Source organism: Simochromis diagramma, unplaced genomic scaffold, assembly GCF_900408965.1.
Source record: "Simochromis diagramma unplaced genomic scaffold, fSimDia1.1 OVJJ01000321.1, whole genome shotgun sequence".
Taxonomy (NCBI): domain Eukaryota; kingdom Metazoa; phylum Chordata; class Actinopteri; order Cichliformes; family Cichlidae; genus Simochromis; species Simochromis diagramma.
In genome coordinates, this window is record NW_024386772.1 from 8,238,740 (window position 1) to 8,257,734 (window position 18,995).

An 18,995-nucleotide genomic window follows, 5' to 3' on the forward strand; every position below is an offset into this window, starting at 1 on the left:
TTACAGCAATGCATTATTAGGGACTGTAACATCTAGTCCTTTTTACTGAATGATACTCACTCTTGTGCCTCTCTCCTGATATCCTCTGTACATATTAATAATAATGTGAACCATAAATTTAAAATTTTCATCACTCCACGAGATGCCACTTTTTAATCCAGTTCTTGTGCAATTTGGCTTTTCTCCTGTTTACCTTCCTTAAGAGGTTTTTGACAGCCACCCTTCCACTGAGTACATTTCTGATGAGGCTTTGGCAAACAGTGGATGGATCAAATGAAGAGCCATACATTTCTTGGGTTTTTCTATTTCTAGTAATTTTCTAGTTCTGACATTTCTTTTGTTCTCTACTTGTCCAGTTTCCGTACGCTGCACACCATAACAGGAATGTTGGGATTGTCCTCGTTGGTGCAAAAATACAGTTTTATACCTGCAAGCTGTTTTTCAATATGATATACTTGTAACCCACCGAAAACATTTGGGGCATTTTGAAAGAGACATTACAACATGAGAGACCGCAAACTGTTTTACTGGTCAAAACAGCTGGAACACAGATTTGGTCACAAGCTCAGTCTCTCAGTTAAAAGCAAATATAATGCAGTAGTAAACATGGGCTCTTCCAAATGTTTCTCTTCATAAGGTTATGGTTAAGGTTAAGGTTCTTTATTTGTCACATGCATAGTTATACAAGTATAACACACAGTGAAATGTAGCCTGACACGCTCCTCGACATGTGCAAAAAAATTGGGGGGGGGGTGTAGAGGAAAAACATTATATATATATATATATATGTAGTATATACATTGGGTGAATGTGCAGTAGTAGCAGCAAGCAGGTGAATTCTGTACATTAATATGAATAGACATCTGACTATTTTACAGGATAGACAATATAAACATATTTAAAATTAAAGGAATTGAAATGTACATTGTGCCTTGGTTTAGTGTCTGGAAGAGTCCTGACTCAGTCAATTATAGATGATGTGAGAGGGCGGGTGTGTGTGTTTAGGGCACGGATGGCTTGGGGATAGAAGCTCCTCTTGAGTCTCTCTGTCCTTGATGCGGAACCTTCTACCAGATTGCAGAAGTTGGAACAGTTTGTTGCCAGGATGGGACGGGTCCTTCAGTATCTGCGCTGCTCTAGTCCGGCATCTCCTGGTGTAGGTGTCCTGAAGCGGGGGGAGAGCAATCCTGCAGCAGCGTTCTGCTGTACGGATCACTCTCTGGAGAGCTTTTTGGTCCTTCACACAGCTGTTCCCAAACCACGATGTCATGTTCTGTGTGAGGATGCTCTCCACAGCACCTGTATAGAAAATCCTGAGGATCTTTGGAGAGACCCTGAACTTCCTCAGTTGTCGTAGGTGATACAGGCGCTGCCTAGCCTTTTTGGTCTGGACCTGAATGTGGGCAGCCCATGTCAGGTCTGAGGAGATGTGGACACCAAGATACTTGAAGGACTGCACCCTCTCCACTGGAGCTCCATTGATGATAATGGGCTTGTAGTCTCTGTGCTACAAGCCCATTATCATCAATGGAGCTCGTTCCCTGGTTCATAATACCAGCATAAAACTGAGAAATACATATAATACAGAAAAATCTCAATTTCCTTGTTTTACATGTTGCATGTGCAGTATTATTTATGTGTATTTAATGACCATTCTGTTTTTTATTGTGCAGTAAAAATAAATAAGTACATTTTCCCCATATTCGCTGGGTGTATGTACATATCCATCAGGAGGAAGCACTGCATCTAATGGACACTTTTAAAACAACATGCAACAACCCCTGTGAAACTACTACAAAATAACAAAAATTAAAACTTGTAACTAGAAAAAACCTGAAATATTCACATTCAGCTTTACAAATTCATGTTTAACAGTAGTAGTCCAACATCCAGCAAACAACTACTAATTTTAACTCTGTTTAATTACTTGCAGTTAAATGGTCTCTGACACTGGTCATGTGACATCACAGCAGCATCCATTCAGTAAAATGGATTGCATTCCCTATTGACTTTACACCCCTTTAAATATCAAAACCTAATGTTGGCCTAACTTTACCCAATAATTCAACTTCCACCACTGACAATACTGCATTCCCTTTGCTCCCTCTTGAATTGAGTAAATTGAATTGTTCTCCCCCTCAGCTAAACTCGCTACAAACCTGTAAGATAGGGTAAAGCCTAAATGCTAAGACCAGCACCTCATTTGAGGGCAGGCTGGCTTGGGTGCAGAGTAGTCTTTAGAGACGGGCTATCACTGCCACTTATTGTGGTTATTTGTCAGTGATCCCCCTGATTTTACAGTGAGCATGAATAGACCGCCAGTTGCTGCGGCTTGCCTTCATACCTTGGCTCTGCAATGCTTTTCTGCAGTGAAGTGTGAACATTAAAGTGAATGTGGAGGAGGAGTCCTCACCAGAGAAAGAGTGGTGGGGGTGGGGGGGCGGAGAAAGAGTAAGATACCAGCAACGGGAGGCAGATATCAGTGTGCATTGGTAGAACAGAGGTTTCACAGCAAAGAGTATGAGCATCTCAACAGAAAGGGTCTGGGAGTGTCATTCCTAATCTGAGAGGAGTACTGACGCTTTGGATACTGTCCACCCATCTGGTAGGTTTATCATACTGCATCTGCCTGATCTGCATGCTAATTCTGCTGTTCATGCAGTGTAAACATTCGTATGTATAGAACATTTGCGGTCTATATTTATCAGCATATTTGTATCACCTGATTATAGGATGCAACAATGTTGTAGCCCCTCTGCTGATATTTAAAGTTTGCCTGAGATGAAGATTTAAAATTACATACTCTATTCGAGCTCTGTTTCTTATTGATAATGATGTGAAATCCAGTGATGCAATGTCTTCTCTGTGGTCATTATTTTTAGACTCACAATAAAGCCGCATTTGGCAATGTCTGCTTCAGGCTGCCCTACATCCCCATCGCACTTCTATTTTTTCTCTAGCTCTGCTATTTTCATTGCTTCTCCACCGAAAATTCAGTCTGCAGTTCAACCACAGTCTGTAAATTTCACAACCTGTTAGGTACTGCACGCTCCTCTATGAGACGATCAAACTCGTGTATACGGGTCTCTGTTTTCTGCGATTCCACTGAGGCTTAAACATGTTCCCTGCTCAGTGGAGTCTTAGCCAAGATATCCCTCTGCAGTTGGAAATGTAATATCAGCCCCAACTACCTTTCCTAGTAGGAAAGAAGGGGACTCATCTTCACCATGTTTGAGAAAGTTAAAGCCTGGCATGAACTCAAAGCTGTGAGGAAAATACCTCTGCAGCAACAACCAGCTGATATTATACTCCTGTCTCTTTGTAAGGTTAATGAGGATATATTACTTTATCTCCTCTCACGACTTTAAGTTCCACTTACTTGCCACTGACTGTAATCAGTATATCTCCTAATTTTGCTCTGTCACAATTTTGATTATGTGGATGTAGATGGCAGTACAGTGTAATACCCAAAGGATGCTGAATGTTTAATAGCAATGTTCAATAATTAATCTTCAGCTTGCTGAGGACTGATACATAAAAGCAAAAAAGGCTGAGAGTGAGTCAAAGTAAGCCACAACATACGACGATTTATTATCTGCATTAACAGCATTTTTTTTTTTCATTTTGATTTTGCTTCCCTCTCTTAAAAAAAACAGAAGATTGATTTCTTCATAATTTATAAGGAGACTGCCAAATTAAAATCCACTCTGTCCATTTGCAGTCAGAACGTGTCCATGCTGTAATTTCACCCAAGCTCAGTGATTTCTTTTACAAGCAGTTACATTTCTGCTACCACAGACTCGAAGCATTAATCATTCACCACGTCTTTCATAAAAAAAATTGATTAAGGTAGGTTAATTAGCAACCTTTATTCACATCGCTTCAATTTAGTCCAACTGTTTTCCTTCTTTAGGGAGATTCCAGTTTTAGGAAGGGCGATCGTGGCGCAAAGAGTTGGGTGTTCATCTTGTAACCGGAAGGTTGCCGGTTCAAGCCCCGGCTCGGACAGTCTCGGTTGTTGTGTCCTTGGGCAAGACACTTCACCTACCACCTACTGGTGATGGGCCGATGGCGCAATATGGCAGCCTCGCTTCTGTCAGTCTGCCCCAGGGCAGCTGTGGCTACAACTGTAGCTTGCCTCCACCAGTGAATGAATGAATAGTGGAGTTGTAAAGTGCATTGAGGGCCCTGAAAAGCGCTATATAAATGCAATCTATTATTATTAAAAATGGTTTTTCTTCTTCTTTTCTTTTGATTTTGATGTTTGTAGTTTGAGCTTGGTAGACAAAGATGGGTGTCAACAAATATGTGGATGGTTTTCTGTCTTTGGTCGCTTTCATGGCCGGGCATAACAATCAAATAAATAAATTGTTAAGAAAATAATAATCTGTTCAAAATATCGGCTTTATGTGTGTTTTTTATTTTGCTCAAATTGAATGGCATACTCTACAAAAAAAAAAAAAAAAAGATTAAAAGGAAAATATTGACTTTTTTAAAAATATTTTTTCAGCCCATCCTTAAAAGATGATAAATCATTGATTTCTTTTGTGATGTCTTATTAGGAACCAATGTCAGTGTTTGCTTGAAGTTCACTCAGTAGAAAAATTAGTATCCCCAATAGCTGGAAGCAGTGTATTTGTTTCCAGCTACCTATAATGGTACTCAGAATTTTCTGAATTAAATATTTATGGCCCAAAAGGACAAAGCACACAAAGCAAACTCTAGGCTCTTATGTGCTCAGCAAGCATTCTTTTTAATGACAACCAGAAGCTGATAGTATTATTAAATGACAGCTGGGAATAATAATAATTAAAAACAGCTGATTAAACATTTTTATCTAGCTGAAATCAGACAAATAAAAGGGCTTGAATAAAACATTTGGAGACTACCTCATGTATGTCTCGCTAAGTCACAATTAAGAGCACTTCTTTACTTTCAAGTCCTTATTTTGCGCCACTTGTCGCAAAACAATTTACCAAAAATGGCCGAAAGTGCACCCTGATTTCACTGGAGACATCACTTTATGAAACTGCAGCACATCACAAGCTCTAATATGATATTGTTGCTGGTCAAAAACTGAAAGAAACACAAAGAAAAAAAAATACTCTGCTCACCATTTGTCATCATGAACAGATGATCCCTTCTGATGTAATCTTCCTGCGAGCAAATCCCCTCAAGCAGAGATGAGCTTCTGGTCTTCTGATTTTCACAGAGTGATTTTGCCGGTGAGCATTGCAAAAATTCCTTGAATTACAAAGGAGAATTACTCAATCAGCACCTGTTAATGGATTGATCCACTAAACTGAAAACCACCTGCTTCATATTCAAAACCAGCAGCTGTGATGTATGATTAAACAGCAGCAAACTGTTAACTGCAAGTCTCCCAGACATGAATAAGCCTAGAAAGATTAATAAAAATACTTAATGCTGTGATAAAGGGAATAAAATAAGCAATACCACTGAAATTCATCCTGTAACATTTAAAGGCAAAATTTCTTGCAATTAAACACTCAAAATATTCCCAGTACATCTGTTAAAAACATCAGCCAATTAAAAGCAGCCTTTCATTGTTGTCTTATTAATACGTGTAACATGAGCCAACTAGGGATTATTTGGATGAAAAAATCCTCTGGTGCATGCAGCCTTTTTTTGCATACTCTGAAAAGTTGTAAATAACTTGTCAAGAAACTACCTCTTCATCATATTGTCAACATCGACCACCAGTGCATAAGCCGATAAGAAAGGGTTTGGCTTGGACAACAGTGTTATCAGTTAATGGGATTTAAGATGTACACAGAAGTGACTCTAAAACCACCAAGATAGTGGTGTCTAACATTTGTCTCCTTTCTTCTCTCATTCCAGACCTGCACAATGTCAGACTTTGAGGATTTCACCTGGCCGGGAGGGCAGGCCAATGTATCTGAAAGCTATCAACTGAACCCCACCAGTGTGATTGTGTCAGTGGTCTTCTCTCTCATATTCCTGCTCGGCACCATTGGCAACAGTTTGGTGCTCGCTGTACTGCTGCGAAGCGGACAGGTCGCGTACAACACGACCAATCTGTTCATACTCAACTTGAGCGTGGCTGACTTCTTCTTCATCATCTTTTGCGTTCCTTTCCAAGCTACCATCTACTCTCTGGAGGGATGGGTATTCGGTTCCTTCATGTGCAAAGTCGTCCACTTCTTTATTAACCTTACCATGTACGCCAGCAGCTTCACATTGGCCACCGTGTCTGTTGACAGGTATTGCTTCAAAATATTTGTTTTGCTGAAGTACCGAACATCTAAAGCAAATTTCACCCACAAAGAACAGAAAAATTAGCAAATTATCATATTTAAGAATCTGAAATCAATCATATTTGTTCTATTTGCTTGATAAATGCATAGCCTATATATAACATCTCCCATTTGTGGATAACATTTTGAAGTGAAGTTTGCTATGTTGGCTATTGCCACTTCGTTGTTATTGCTCTTATTTTTCTATCAGCTAAGGCTAGCTAAAACTAGCTAGCTTGGTTAGCAACATGCCTTGCAATACTCTGTTTTATTAAACAGGACGATCATTTTGGCTAACAAGAAAAAGAAAACACAATCAAACCACCTACGTTTCATTTAGCAGATCTACCACCGAAGTCTGAGCCACAGCAATTTAAGCATTTGCTTTATTTCTTTGTCTCTATGTTTGTGCTTGGATATATCACCCAAAATGATATTATTCATTACTAATATTCTATTAATCAAACTATGAGTAGCTGTTGGTCATTTTCTTGGTGTCAACATAAATTTTCAGGGAACTCAGTTGGCACATACTTTTTAACACAAAAAAAAATGGATCTGAAATTAAAATAAACCTAATTAATCACACACTCACATATTTCTCTTTAATCTAGAAAATATTAGCCTCAAGCTTGTTGTACACAGAAATTACTTCCATCAAATCAACAGCTATAGCTGTGTCTCTCACAGTCTGTCCTTTATTGTTAAACTCTAAATGTAGGTATTTGGATATTGCACAAAACATGTTAAAAGCCGACATGTTCTTTCTCTAACATCTAAGACAGGGGTGTCAAACTCAAATACACAGTGGGCCAAAATTCAAAACTGGAACAAAGTCACGGGCTAACGTTAATATTTATTGAAATATATTTATTCCTCCAGATATAAGAATGAATCTTTTCTTATGGACTCAAACACGTTTTGCTGAAAAACTGAATATGGAACAAGCAAAGCTTAATACTAAACAATATATATATTAGCTGTATAATACCAGTAGGCCAGCTCTGATAGTAATTTGGTATGGCTTCGCGGGCCAAATGTAAGTAGGCTGCGGGCCAAATTTGGCCTGCGGGCCAGAGTTTGACACCTATGATCTAAGACATTCAGTGTCTTTGATGCCAATGTGTATCGCCAGTGCTTTCTAGCATCTTATATCTAAGAGAAAGGAGAAGAGAAAAACAAGCAAGGGCATGGATTATTAATGTAAGGAAATTATTTAATGCAAGGACATAAATTTATTAAAGAGAGGAAATGAGAAGGATACTGAGGGCACAAATATCTGGGCTCAAATACAAATTTAGTTTAAAGGTGGGATGAAAAATGCCTGTGTAAATGATGAAAAATGTGATATTCCACCTGCTACATTGCAAATATGACAACAAATATAGTTTTAAATAAAGGAAGAAAAAAATACATCAATCTGCCAAGATTTTGGGAAACACTGAACGACTGAATCCATTGTTTTTCATTTCTAGGACATACAATAAGCCTTCAAAACTCCCTAAGGAAAGCATTGAGAAAGCTTTTATTTGCCTGGTCACGCTGTTAATTTTTTTGTTGTGCTTTATTTTGTTTACTCTCCCGCAATGTCTGCGAAATATTACACATTTAATTGGTCACAAATGCATTTTTCGCATCTGGAGTTTAAACATGGACTCCAGAAGCTAAAAATTATATCCCTCGGAGAATAAGCCGTAAGCCATCATTATAGCTGTTGGGCAGCAATAATCAGTCAATATGAGCTGTAAGTGTGCAGCTGCCCTCTCCAGCAGACCCCTCTGTTCACACTGGCTGTGTTTACACTCCAGAGGATTCAATAGTCATTTCCCCCTCAGTGTGGAAAAGAACAGTAACACCTGAGTCGGGAGGGTAATGAACATGTCCTGTCTTCTTCCTTTGTCTTTCACTGATTATTAAGGAAAAACAAAACAAAAACAGCAACATGGCATAGAAAAAGCTAACTGTTACAGTTTACACCAAGAATCCCCAGAAGAAATTAAGCCACAGATAAGCCTGGGGGAATAGCAGCACTGACACACACACACAGACAAAACGGTGTAAAGGGATGACTTGCTGCTGAATGTGCTATCTGCAGGCAGATAATATGTATTCTCTGTTTTTATGGTGCAGAATTATGTATTAAAAAAGGCTCACAGATGAATCATTCATAAATGTTGTTTCTGTTTAGATTTAGTAAGACATTATTTGGATACATAAAGAGTTCATTTCTGCCATGAGCGCATAAACAGACCCATTTGTTTTATATTAATCCTTATAAAGAGAATTCAATTTAACTAAAGAGTAATGTCTGAATACTTGTAGTTTTCCAAACCACTGAGGTTTCAAGTTACCAGCAGGTTCAAAGTGACTGCTTTTTGAATTTAACGTAAAACACCGTGGCCCCAATTCACTGAGCTTTCAAAAACCAGAGAGGCTGTTTTCTCAGTTTCTACAGGGCTTTCTGAAGTGTCCTACAAATGTGAAAAGCAAGGACATGGACATTTTGTTTTCTGAGAATTCCTGCCTTTGGCAAAATACTCCCTTGGAGAACATATAACACATAAAGCAGTATGTTAAATATGCCAAATATTTAAAGACTAACCAACCAAGAAATGATGAGGTTCCAACTGCAGAGATAATATGTGATAATCAGTATGCTGTAAGATTATTGAAAGAGACAGCTTTTATTGAAAGCATCATAGTGTCTTGTGGGATTTGCGCCTTCATCTCCTACCTGCTGAGTAAAATCAAAAGCACAGCACCAAGCATGTTTTCTGTTATTCCTGCTGTTTTACAATTTATGCAAGTTCGTCTTACTGAAAAAGCCTAAAAGCCCTCTCTCTGGATATTACTGTCTCTAAGGTGTCTTATTCAGTAGAACCAACAAACAGCAGTGGAGTAAGTGAATGATTACCAGTCAACCACAAAACTTCAGTGTGAGTGAATTCATTGTGAATGTATAGGTGGCACTACTGTTACAATAATACCTACTCAAAGGATCCAACTGCACTGCTCAAAAAATCAAAGAGACACTTTTTAATCAAGTCAGTTAAAATTCTGGGATACTGATCTGGTCGGTTAAGTAGCAGAGAGGGTGGTTAATCAATTTCAGGTGCTTTGTTGTCAATGAAATTACTTAGAGATGCACTAGAGGGGACATTTTTCCCTACACATCTTTTCTGACTCTTTTTCAGTCTAGTTTTACATTTGGCTGCAGTCCCTGTTGCTGCTGGTGGTATGAGGCGATGCCTGGGGCCTACAGAGGTCACACAGGTAGTCCAGCTCCTCCAGGATGGCACTTTAATATGTGCCATTGCTGAAAAGTTTGATGTGTCTCCCAGCACAGTCAAGCACAAGAGCATGATATTCCAGGCAGTTACTCTAGGAGCATTAGATAGGGCCGTAGAAGTTCCTTAAGCCATCAGAGGGTCGGTATCTGCTTCTTTGTGCAAGTAAGAATAAGATGAGCACACCCAGAGCACTACAAAATGACCTTCAGCTGGACACTTGAGTGAATCTCTCTGACCAATCAGAAATAACTTAAGATTTCCTCATTGTCCAGAACTGTGTAGCCCAGTTGGCATTTGCCATAGAATACCAAAACTAGCAAGTCCACCACTGGCACCCTATCCTTTCCCACAGCAGGTGGGTGAGCAAATGGGACATACATGAAGGAAGTCATGGAGAACGTTATGCTCCCTGTAACATTGTTCAGCATGACCATTTTGTGGATGGGTCAGTGATGGTCTGACTGCACTGGTTTGTGTCCTGGGTTCCTCCTGGTATGTGACAATGCCCAGCCTCATGTGGTGAGAGTATGTAGGCAGTTCTCGGCAAATAAAGGAACTGATATCATTGACTGGCCCCCCACACTCGCATGACATAAATCTAATAGAACACCTGAGGGGAATTATGTTTCAGTCAGGAGCTTGGTGATGGCCTGGTCCATATCTGGGAGGAGGATCCCACAGGACACCGTGCATTATCTCTTTAGGAGCACACCCCAATGTTGTTATGCATCCATACAAGTACATGTGGGCCTTACAAGCTACTAAGTACCTGTTTGAGTTGCTGCAATGAAGTTTCAGTAAAATGGACAAATGTGTCACATCATTTTATCCTCTGTGATTTTCAGTGTCTTCAGCCTTCTGTAGGTTGATTTTTGATCAAATAATGTGGCATCCTTTCATTCATAATACACTATCCAGTTCATATTAGTGTAGATTTCGTTTTTGTTCCCAATTGAGATCTGATTTATTTTCAAAGTGTTTCTTTAATTTTTTTTAGTGCTGTATTGGAAAATATGTCAAAAAGCTGGTATCTTTACTATAAATCTCTGGATTTATAGTACAATCACACTAGGGAAAATTGTGGTTGAACAATCACATGTGACTGTGTGCAATAAAATTCCATTATTTTGTTGCCTTTGAAATTATTCTTTGAGGAAACTGTTGCTTTCAAGTGACTTTTATAGGTCAAGACAATGATAAAATGACAAGTCATTGATTTCAGCTTCTTGAAGCTCTAGCAGATATTTCACCTTTTATTCCACAAAATTGGTTTTACAGCTTTGGTTACTGGTTATTTTGCAAATTAAGAATAAATATTACAGAATGTAAATCTAATTAAATGTAATGCATTGTTGTCAGTTATATTATCCATGAGTATATACAAGAATTTAGGACACATATGCAACATAATCACACACTCATGTGAGCTGTTTTTCTCCCTTAAGTGCTTTTGATATGTTGACTGTTTTGTATTGTTCTTGTATTATTACAGTTAAAACATTTAAAGTACATTACAGCTATATAGACTAAAGATATGCAGTCACAAGTAATCTTTCACTTTCTACTTTTTAACTTATACAGTTATAAATTCAGACTTAATTACTAAAGTTTTTAACCTGCTGTCCCCATTTTTCTGTATTTTGCAGTCTAGATTACAGCTCAAACATGTTATTTTCTTGTCTTTATAGGTATCTGGCTATTCGCTATCCTCTGCGCTCCAGGGAGCTAAGAACCCCTTGTAATGCTGTGGTTGCCATGGTAGTTATCTGGGGTCTTTCCCTGGTCTTTGCGGGTCCATATCTCAGCTACTATGACCTGATTGATTATGCCAACAGCACTGTGTGTATCCCCGGCTGGGAGGAGCAGAATCGTAAGGTGCTGGATACGTGCACCTTCCTGTTTGGCTATGTCATCCCTGTGCTCATCGTGAGCCTCTCGTACACTCGAACTATCAAGTACCTGTGGACGGCTGTTGACCCTCTGGACGGCATGTCAGAATCCAAGAGGGCTAAACGCAAAGTCACCAAAATGATCATCATCGTCACTGTACTTTTCTGTATATGCTGGCTGCCGTACCACGTGGTGATCTTGTGTTACCTGTATGGAGATTTCCCATTTAATCAGACTACATATGCCTTCAGGCTTCTCTCTCACTGCATGGCCTACGCCAACTCTTGTGTCAATCCCATCGTGTACGCTCTGGTCTCCAAACACTTTCGCAAAGGTTTCAAGAAGGTGTTCAGCTGCATCCTCAGTAAGCATGGGAGAAATAAGGTTCACGTGGTTCATGTAGCCAACACTGTGCCTGGGTTTGAAGCCGGCTCTACAGAGGTGTCACAGATGAACGAGGAGAACGTGCGACAGAATGAATGTGAAATGATCAACAGGCCAGTCGCAGAGCCAAGGGAAGCCACCGTGTCCCTGAATTTGCCCTTTCAGCAGCAGCAGACTTGACAACTGGTTCAGATTGGCTAAATTGGCTCAGCACAGATTGCCTTTTGTGAAAGACGTTGAAGCCAATGTTTAAAAATTTACTATTCATATATTCATATTTTTGATGGCAAAAAAGATGAACAGGGATTTGTTCATATTTGGAGAGACAAAATATTAAGGAGCATAAAGCTAGTCCACTACAGAAATGTATTTGTTTTATCACTTACCTAAACATATATTTTATATCCCAAAACAACTTCCTGTTACTTAGAAAGTTAGAAATGTTTATTGTTAAGCTAAATGAGAAATGTTCTCACTTTCCCCTGTCTTCACTATTTGCCTTAATCATGGTTTGCACTTTACCTCATATTGTCATTTGTCACAATGTTTGAGACTTCATATTGTCCTAACACTTTCTAGGACCAACACAGAACCTGTCCTATAATGTTATGGTATGCTTCACCTGATCCCAAAAAAAAAAATATTAATATGTTGGCAACTGGGGAGGGAATTTCATGTGAGTCAGCACTATATGCTACTTTTCTGACTTCAAACAAGCTTTTTCATGGAGGATTGGGGTCCCTCTAGAGCTCAGGCATCAAAGTCAGAAATATGGCAATGCACAGCAAAGCAGTGCTCCTCCTCCATATAAAGACCATCTTATGGGATTCATTAGCATTTCCAACACCATGTTCAACTGTAGATTTCGTGTTCAGGTGCTTCGAGCCCTAATATGGCATTTATCCGGCATTAGCTCAATTTTAGCTGCACTATATACAACATTTTGACCTACTTCAACCTCCAAGTCATTAGGGCTCCATAAGTGGAGCAGAATGTTATTTGGATTCATTGTTTTGTATTTTTGCATGAAGATGCTGTTCTGTCTTTTCAAGATATTGACAGGTGGTACATGTTAAGTAAAAATAACATGTTTGGTGTCAGCAAAATTTGATACCAAGCAGTTGTTGGTAGAGATCTTTAAAAAAAAAACTGGGCATAGTTTATTGCTATAATTGTATTTTGTGATTAACAAATTCATGGCATGTTTGGTGTGAAATGCTATATTTAAATAAATATGTTTCTCAAAAGGCATACTTATATATTGAGATTTATGTATTTTAAAATGTATGTATTAAGTGTATTTTATTTGTGTATTTAAAAAACTGTGAACTGGTTATCATACATTTGCTTTATTTCTCCAAATGAAAGCACACCCACAGGGTGTCCCTGTTTTGTGTTGCTGTATGGTTGTCTCCTACCTCAGAGCTGTACAAAGCTTCTTTGTTGTCTTCTGTTCAGGTTGTGCGAGATTCAGTTTTCACCTTGAAAGATTGCACTTCTTTCAAGACGCAACACGTTTCTTTGCAAAATTATACTGAAGTGTGTTTGCTGTAATACTTTCCCATCCCATCCTATGGTATACAGCTTACTTAAGTATATCTCTGTTGTACATTTTAAGAAAATATATTTAAATAAATATCTATCAAAGTGATTTAAAACACAATGTACATCACACCTAAAAACAAATAAACTATTTTCTGCTGTGAAACTGTACTGAGGTTATTTGTTGTAGCAAAATAAGCTCCAGGAGGTTACCTCGCACATGGTGGAACAGTGGTTAGATCTATTGTCTCACAGAAAGAGAGTCCTGGGTTCAAACCTGTGTGGAGTTTGCATCTTCGTATTTTTTTTTTTATCAAGGTGCTCTGGTTTCTACTGCCACCAACAAAAATGCTAGGTCAGTGCCATCTGTCTTTGCTTATTTTATACTACATAAGGAGCTCTGTTTAACACTTGAGGTAAATAGAATTCTTTCTTATTTCTCCAGTGCAAAAGCAGAAAAAAAAAAACACTCACTGTAGCTTTAAACTGTTTGTGTTGAATATCTTCAAATGCTCTTCTTGTCCACTCAGTGAAGAAATATTTCATTTACTGCGAAGCTTACTTCATAAAACTTAGCATTAAGCAGCTCAAAGAATATTTAACATCTAGGCCATTCAACTGAACATGAGTAGGTGCTTAAAATTAGAGCCATACAAAATTTCCCCGCCATACTTGGTAAACTGTCTGAGTCAGAGGTTTGTGAAGTAAACAGGTAAATGTTCAACAGCCACAAAAAAGCTCTGTAAAGGATTTTCTGTAGATTTTTGTCAGATCTAGTGATTTGATACAAAATCCACAAAAGAGTATGCATTATGTCCCCATCTATACCGCAAATGACTGTTTTTGAAAAATAACAACAAATCTGATTGTAAGATTATGTTTGGAATGTATGTTTAGAGGAAATGTATTAGTAATCCAAAATATTTTACTTAATATTCTTAATTATGCAATGATGGTTATATTAGCTGCTGTATTCAGCTTTGTGAACCATTTTTACATACAATGGGGAGTTCTGGAAGTATTGCTTTTTATAATTCTTTAGTGAAAGGAGTATTACCAAACTATGAAAACACCTTATTACAAATACTGGCAAACTGTATATAAAGTATCAAAAGCAGAAAGAAAAAAGAAAAAAAAAAAAGGACTCTCCCCATCAGTTTTATCTGGACTAATATTTCTTTATTGAGGGTTAATGTTCAGTTTAAATAACCGACTTTAAGTAGTGTCAGGGGGCCGAGTGGCCTGTACTGAACAGGACTCAGGTGCAGAAACCCAGAGCAGAGACAGCAGATGATGTAACAATTTATTAGGCTTAAGTGCAAAAAAAGAAAACGTAGCAAAGACAAAAAAAAAACAATAAGACGTGGAGTTTGACGAGGCGCGGCCTGGGGAACGTGGCTAGGGCGAGGGAATGAGGCCTGAGATGCGGAGTGGAGCTGAGCAGGGAACAGTCACACTGAAGACAGAAGATAGAGGAGTTAGGGAGGTAGTGGAGGCAGCTCTGAAGTGGCCAGTTGTAAGAGTAGCAATTCTTACTTGCAGTAGGGGACATGGAGTGTTGAGAGGGGGGTGATGAGAATCCAGGGGAGGCTGAGTGGCGTGGAAAGGCTGGCCTGAGATCCGGGGCTTCAGATGGAGTGTGATGGCAGGAGGGCAGGCAGGTGAGGCACAGAGAGATTTTCAAAATGATTGCTTGGTATCCTGAGTCCAGAGGTGGAGCGTGAGCCAAGGTGAATACAGCAACTGCAGCACAAGAGAGTCTTGTTAACAAGATAGATCACAGCAAGAACTTGAAGTATAAGGCCTGTTACCAACATGTGTTGATGACAAACTGACAGTGAATGAACCCCTCTGGCTTGATTGCCTGCAATAGGCTCCAGGTGTGCAGAAGCTGGAGTTGGCCCTGCCCAGGGGCGGATCCCAGGTCAGTTCAGGAGCCTTATGGAAATTCCAGCCACCCACCGCAGACCATGACAAGTAGCCCACTTTACATTGTGTTCAACCTCTTATAATGCATTAAAAGTCAGGTGTCCGTTAGTGGCTGTCAACTCTCCATTATCAAGGCTTTTATTGTTAACATGCTAAAGGAGTTTTTTAAATCATCAACCTGCACACTAATTTCTCTATATTAAACATGTTGGGCAAGCTTATCTGTAAGCGAAAGCTTACGCAAAGTCTCTTTTTCAGTTTTTTACATTTTTGTTTACTAGCTAATGCTATCTCTGTTTCAACACAAAGCACAGATTATAGATGATCTCAGAGCAGTGAAAGCAGAGTCAGCAGCAGCTTAGCTGGCATGTCAGTCTCCCATCAGTTTCCTCTCAAAGAACAGAGTGTTATTCACAATGCACATGTACAAACAACCAGAAAGGCCGCTGACCTCACAGCTTGAGCAGCACCAGCTTTTGTTAAATGAAACAAAACAGATATGTGAACAAAAGATGCAACAGATTTCCAGTGGCTGCCACAAAATGGCAGTAATATGAATGACGGATGCAAACCAGCAACAAGCTTTAGGATAGATCAGTGGTAGATATGCAAGAACAGGGATTACTTTCAACTTTGTAGGTTTTAATTGATGTCTATGTTTCGATTTCAACGGGCAAGCATTGCTCGGCTTGCTTGCCCTGAAAGAATGCTACTGCTTTTTTTATTTGTACATTTTAGATGAATTCATAGTTAGATATATTCACTTTATATTGTAGCAGAATATTACTGTTTCACATTTTTTACTTTTGTATTTTAATTTAATTTTGAAGGAGAGTTTCCCAAATGCAGCATGTTAACGTCTTTTCCAGCAAGCTTAGAAACTCAACGGCCCATATCTGTTCTCTTCCACAGGGACAAAAAAATCGATTTGGTTTTTAACTGTGTTCACTTGCTGCTGTATGTTGTTAATTACTGTTTTGCTGCTGGAGTAAGAGATATTAACATACACATACAGCATGCCAGAGGAGTTCCCCAAGAGACTACTGCTTCAGTGAAAATAAAGGGCATTACAGGCGATGTTGCATTTTGAATGAAAGCTACTAATGAATCAATGAAGTGGTAAACCAGTCAGTACACTGGAATGTTGCAAAGATGTTGTAGAGGCATTAGGCATTACACTCAAGACTTAGCTGCAGATGTCTGCTGAGCGATCTAAAAGATTTGTTAGGTTCACAATGGTAAGTACATCATGGATAATAAAGTGCAACAAAGACACTGTCAGCTATTTGAATCCTTAATGGAAGGCTGGAACAAGAGAGGCTACATTATAGTATCAATCTGTTGCAAATATATATAAATATCAGGGGAAAGGGCATTTTTCAACGCAATATATCAAATTATATTTTGGGACTGAACAAGTGCATGTTCTTACACATGTCTAGAATAATTAATTTTCCTTAGTCAGTGAGACACTGTTGCAGTTCTTACATCATTTTATTATACACGTTTTATTCCCTCTGCAGGAGCAGCTTATTCTGGTGTCTGTAGATAGATAGATAGATAGATAGATAGATGCATATTAGAAGAATAGAAGCATATTTTATATCAGAATCTCAAACACACACACAAATCTACAGTTTTTTTGGTGACTGCCAGAATTTTTCAATAGCTGTTGTCACAGCAACGGGTGTAAAATACTTATTGTAAAAAGTATTTTACACCCGTGGTCTTTTCTGCCTTCTGTATGTCAGGCTGTAGTTGACAAAAGTGTCAAAACTTTCAGCAGCTTCTTTGTTGTAGAAGACTAGTGTACTATTCCTGATGGAACCATGCTTTAATAGAAAAAAAAAAACACCTCTTACCTGCAGATGACTAAGTGCGTAGCTACAAAGTGGGATCACTGTGGGTCTTTTTTAGTGAATGATAATGCTTCATGCCAGAAAGATGCACAAATTAGCCCTCTTAGGTTGGAAATGATTCAAGGAAAGTTATACTTACGTCACTGACAACCTTGACAGTGTCTGTGTTGGTTTTATGGTTGCTTTGGAAACCACTCTGCAGTTTGTGTTAGAGGTTGCTTAAGAATACAAACATATTGCAGTTGCAGTTTTACAGCTCCTTTTTTCAGAAACTATAAAACCTCTTCAGGTCAGTGCTACTTGTTCTAATGTTTTAAAGGAATGTTTTTGGTTTGTTTTGGGGTTGTTTGTTTTTTTGTTTATTTAATTTCTTTTGGCTGTTTATATCACCCAATGTGAGTTGCTTGTAACTATAAAACAGTGCAAGAGTCCGTGAGTCAGCAATTATTAGCCCAAAGACATGGAAAAATCCATAATCTTACATCATGATTAGGGTTGAAGGGTTGAAGGGTTAAACCACTGCAACAATAAATAAATGTGATATAAAGGAATGTAATTCTCCCTCATCCAGTCAGAGTAGGTGTTTGGGTCTATTTTGTTGACCTATCCATTAGAACTAGCTCTGTTCTCTGACTCCGCTTTTACTCAAACCAGGAAGGACTGGAGTAGCTGACATGTAACTCCAGAAAAATAATGAAGGCAACTTGTATAAATCAATGACAAAACAATATAAATCAAATGTTTGCCTGATTATTTTATAGTGAAATCATTATCAAAATATTTATTTCTACAATTGCTACCTGATTATTTTCAGTATAACTTCAATTGGTGACATAATGGTGACTTCATGATGACATTTTGTGCATTTATGTCAGTGATCAGAACATTTTAAATGTTATTAACTTATATGAAACTAGTTTCTCTTAACTTTCTGTACAGAGGCCATGTAACTACAGTCTTACAGCCTTTGCAGACCAACTCACATATATTCATATATATTCCTTAACATTTAAACCCAGTGACTCACTGAGTAAGGTTACAGACTAATGGGCAAAATGACTCAAAGGAGGAGGAGAGTGAAGTATAGTGTCGATTTTCAGGTCAGAGTGGCTCAGACAGATCAAGTGTAGCCTTGTCATGTAGTTTCTTGGTGAGGTGAATAATCACATCAAAACTCCCGCAATGCTATTGTGCATTGTATACACAAAAGCATTTGCATACTGTTCTATACACAAATGCATATCCATATAGTATTTTTTATGTTTTCTACTAGAAAGACAAAAGTACAAAGAGAAAGAGAAAAGCAGAGAAATAGTCTGATTGATAATGCCATTCATATTACTTTCGTTTATTTAACTGAATCAGGAGATGTTAGTCACCTAAAAAGACCCCCCACCCCACCCCCCACCCCCACCCACCTCCCCAAATATGATAATAAACCACAGCAACATAACTAACAATATGGCAGCATCAGCAGAGATTGCCTTATTGCCTTAGCATCATGTTCATTTAACTCTCCATTCTATAAAATGCTGATCAGACTTTATGTGTAAAGTGACAAACACAGCACTTCCTGGTAATCTATGCAGGAAACCCATTGTTAGCAATGAGAGCGAGCAGTTTGAGATGTGTGAGGAGATCTTTTGGTTCAGCTGTTCACTCTCTCTCAGACAAGTAAACATATTATACACACTATATACGTTTCACATGAATCAGTGGTAATTGTGCACAGAAATTCATTTCACTGTAGTTGTGCAGCTTCCAATCCATATGTTTGTCCAAATTATATCCTAAAGCCTCAGCAATATTGCTTTATAAAACTT

At 38.5% G+C, this 18,995-nt stretch overlaps 1 protein-coding gene across 1 annotated transcript; it reads left to right on the forward strand.

Moving 5' to 3' along the window:
* Positions 1-2,423: 2,423 nt before the first annotated feature.
* Positions 2,424-12,991, forward strand: galr2b (galanin receptor 2b). Its single transcript, XM_040046593.1, has 3 exons — positions 2,424-2,605; positions 5,863-6,245; positions 11,257-12,991. Exons 2-3 carry the CDS (start codon positions 5,872-5,874, stop codon positions 12,020-12,022), a joined length of 1,140 nt encoding a protein of 379 aa, XP_039902527.1. The 5' UTR covers positions 2,424-2,605; positions 5,863-5,871; the 3' UTR covers positions 12,023-12,991.
* The last annotated feature ends 6,004 nt before the right edge of the window (positions 12,992-18,995 follow it).

What these genes read in the sequence shown, in the direction of transcription:
- galr2b (XM_040046593.1), top strand. Translation starts at nt 5,872, where the DNA reads ATGTCAGACTTTGAGGATTTCACCTGGCCGGGAGGGCAGGCCAATGTA. An exon ending in GCCACCGTGTCTGTTGACAG is followed by an intron (nt 6,246 to 11,256) that starts GTATTGCTTCAA and finishes TTGTCTTTATAG; the next exon opens with GTATCTGGCTATTCGCTATC.